Below are 3043 nucleotides of genomic sequence, written 5' to 3'. Positions count from 1 at the left end.
TATATATATATATATATATGTGTGTATATATATATATATATATATATACATACACACAATGGAATGTTACTTAGCCATAAAAAATGAAATAATGACATGGATGGACCTAGAGATTCTCATGCTGAGTGAAGTCAGAGAAAGACAAATATATGATACCACATATATATGGAATCTAAAAAAATGGTATAAAAGAACTTATTTACAAAACAGAAATAGAATCACAGATGTAGAAAACAAACTTTTAGTTATGGGGGGAGAAGGTGGAGGGATATAAATTGGGAGACTGAGATTGATATATATACACTACTATATATAAAGTAGATAACTAATAAGGACCTGCTGTATAGCACAAGGAACCCAGTACTCTGTAATGGCCTATATGGGAAAAGAATCTAATTAAAAGTGGATATATGCATAAATGATTCACTTGGCTGTACAGCAGAAACACTACATTGTAAATCAACTGTATTCTAATTTAAAAATTTTTTTAATAAAATAGAAAGAAAGAGAAAAGAAAAGCCTGCCTGGGTTCAAGTCCTCAGCTTTATTGAGATGAATCAGACATAATCCTGTCCAAGGTCTTGTGGGCTGGAGGGGAGACCTCTTTGTAGAAGATTTTAGGGCGGTATGACTAACTGATTCGAGAGAGGACCTCAAAGGAGCAGTGAAAAGGAGCGAGGTCAGAGGCTGATGACAGCAGGTGGAAGTGGGAGCATCTCATAGGCCACATTAAAAGCCAGGACCTGGCACTGTTTGGCTTGGGGAGAGGCCAGCCAGGCATCCCAGGTTCTGAGAAGCAACAGTGGACCAGTAGGTGGAAACCAAAGGGAAAAGGCTGGCTTTTCACTGGCCCAGGATGAATGCCTGCATGCTCCAGGCTCCGGGCATTCTTGCTCTGAATATTCCCCACTGCCTTGTGAGGAAGGGGTTATTGATACTGTTTTACAGAGGAGCAAACTGAAGTTAGAGAGATTAGGTATCTTGGACAAAGCCACAGAGAGGCAGAATTCAACCCCAGGTGTGTCTGCCTCGCAAACTTACGTTCCTAACCACCTCTCCATGCTTCCTCTCTTCAGGAACCACTTGCAGGGAGAACCAGCTCACAGCGTGGGGAGGGAGCTTCCCAGGACAGGCCAGAGATTTGATGGACTGGTGCTCTGGCACAGTGCCTGCCACTTAGTCAGTGCCCTGCCATCAGCAGCTGTTATGACACTTTATCATGCATCTGTCTTCTCACCTGGAGCGTGGGACAGTCAGTTCTGTCACCTTGGCTCCAAGGATATGGTGTGAGCTGTGGGGTCAATGCAGAGGCATTTATAGCACTCAAAGGCCAGCCCAGCCCTGCAGGCACAGGAAGACACAGCCAGTTCCCAGCACCAGGGGAAGTCGGGTGACAGCCTCAATCCATCAATGATAACCTCAGTCCGGCCAAACTTTATGGACCCAGGAGGTACTTAAGTGTTGTGGGGTGAAGGCTAGCTCAGTTCCCCTTCCTCGGCACAGGCTGCTGTCCAGAGCAGGTAGGTAGGTGTGGGATGGGGGTCAGAGTGCCCTGTGCCTTGAGAGACCAACTATCAGCTTCGAGAGCAAGACCCCACGGTGTATGGGGCTGGGCTACAGTTGAGTCTCCTGTCCTCAGCAGTTCAGGGGTCCCTCCTAGTCCTGCAAGTGGAAGAGGAGCTTGGGGCAGCCTCAGGCAGGAGAGGATGTAGATCTCAGCTCCCCTCTGCCCCATCTCATCCTGGTTTGACCCATGTGCCACTGAGTCCTAGGGGGCTGGGGGTGTGCTCTATCTGCTTGTCTGCTTCCTTCCTACTGAAAGGGTGAAGGCTGGGGTCGGGGGGTGACCAGAGTTGTAGGAGGTTACTTGGGGACCTAAGCTGGGTGATGAGAAGGCAGGCTAAGGAGGAGGTTTATGGGGAGAGAAGGGCAGCTCTCACGACCTTCTGCCCCAGGTCGCCAGCACCATGACGGTCTCCTACACCCTCAAAGTGGCAGAGGCCCGCTTCGGAGGCTTCTCTGGCCTGCTTCTCCGTTGGCGAGGAAGCATCTACAAGCTCCTCTACAAGGAGTTCCTCCTCTTCATCGCCCTGTATGCTCTGCTCAGCGTCACCTACCGGTGCGAGGGTGAGGGCAGGGTCTCAGGGCTGGCCTGCGGGGGACTAGGTTGGTTACCTCCCTCTAACTCAGGCCCCACCTGACCTTCCCCAGGCTGCTGCTGACCCAGGAGCAGAAGCGTGTGTATGCTCAGGTGGCCCGATACTGCAACCGCTCTGCGGACCTCATTCCCTTGTCCTTTGTACTGGGTAAGTTCAAAGGACAAGGGGTTCTCGCTTGCAGCCTCCTAGCCATCTTTCCTGACCTTTGGGCTGGGCTGCTAGCACTGAGGGTCAGAATTAGCCCAGCGGCACATCTGAAGGTCAACCAGAGCAGGCTCAGCAGACATGGGAGCTGTGTGCCGGGTCTAGGATTTCCAGAGGACTAGGCCCTGCTTTGGAGAAGGCAATGGCAACCCACTCCAGTACTCTTGCCTGGAAAATCCCATGGGCAGAGGAGCCTGGTAGGCTGCAGTCCATGGGGTCACTAAGAGTGGGACACGACTGAAGCGACTTAGGAGCAGCAGCAGCAGGCCCTGCCTACCACCAGCCCGACCCTCACTCCAAACACAGCCCCAGCCTGCTGCTGGCCTCACACCCCCCTGCGTCCTGCAGGGGAACTGGAGAGAGGCGACTCTTCCCTCCACACCCTCATGGGAAGCAGGGCTCAGAGTTAACCACTGCCTGGACTTGAACCATCATGTCTCCTCTGCCTGGGGAGGTCTGCAGTCTTCTTCCTCCCTGCCTGGTTTGGTCCATCAGGGCGTGATCAGAGGATGAGGCTGTCCCTCTGACAAGCGAGGCAGGGTGCTGGAGTCAATGTGTCCTTCCCTCTGTCTTGGTTCCACCCGGCTTGGACCAGGCGTTCTGGTTGCCGGCAGGACACACTGACTTCCAAGCCCTCCGTCTTCCCTTTCCGTCCCCACTACCCACGGCGGCCACCCGGT

At 52.2% G+C, this 3043-nt stretch overlaps 1 protein-coding gene across 1 annotated transcript in view; it reads left to right on the top strand.

Annotated features, from left to right (window-relative positions):
* Positions 1-3043, top strand: part of BEST4 (bestrophin 4) — a 20026-nt gene that overhangs the window by 11205 nt on the left and 5778 nt on the right. The window contains exons 2-3 of the mRNA XM_010847821.1: positions 1956-2119; positions 2212-2306. Coding sequence (XP_010846123.1) covers positions 1956-2119; positions 2212-2306 — 259 coding nt within the window. The remainder of the gene's footprint in view (positions 1-1955; positions 2120-2211; positions 2307-3043) is intronic.

This window comes from Bison bison, unplaced genomic scaffold (assembly GCF_000754665.1).
Source record: "Bison bison bison isolate TAMUID 2011002044 unplaced genomic scaffold, Bison_UMD1.0 scf7180017864256, whole genome shotgun sequence".
NCBI lineage: Eukaryota > Metazoa > Chordata > Mammalia > Artiodactyla > Bovidae > Bison > Bison bison.
The sequence above is the reverse complement of the archived record's forward strand: the minus strand, read 5'-3'. Positions and strand labels throughout refer to the sequence as shown.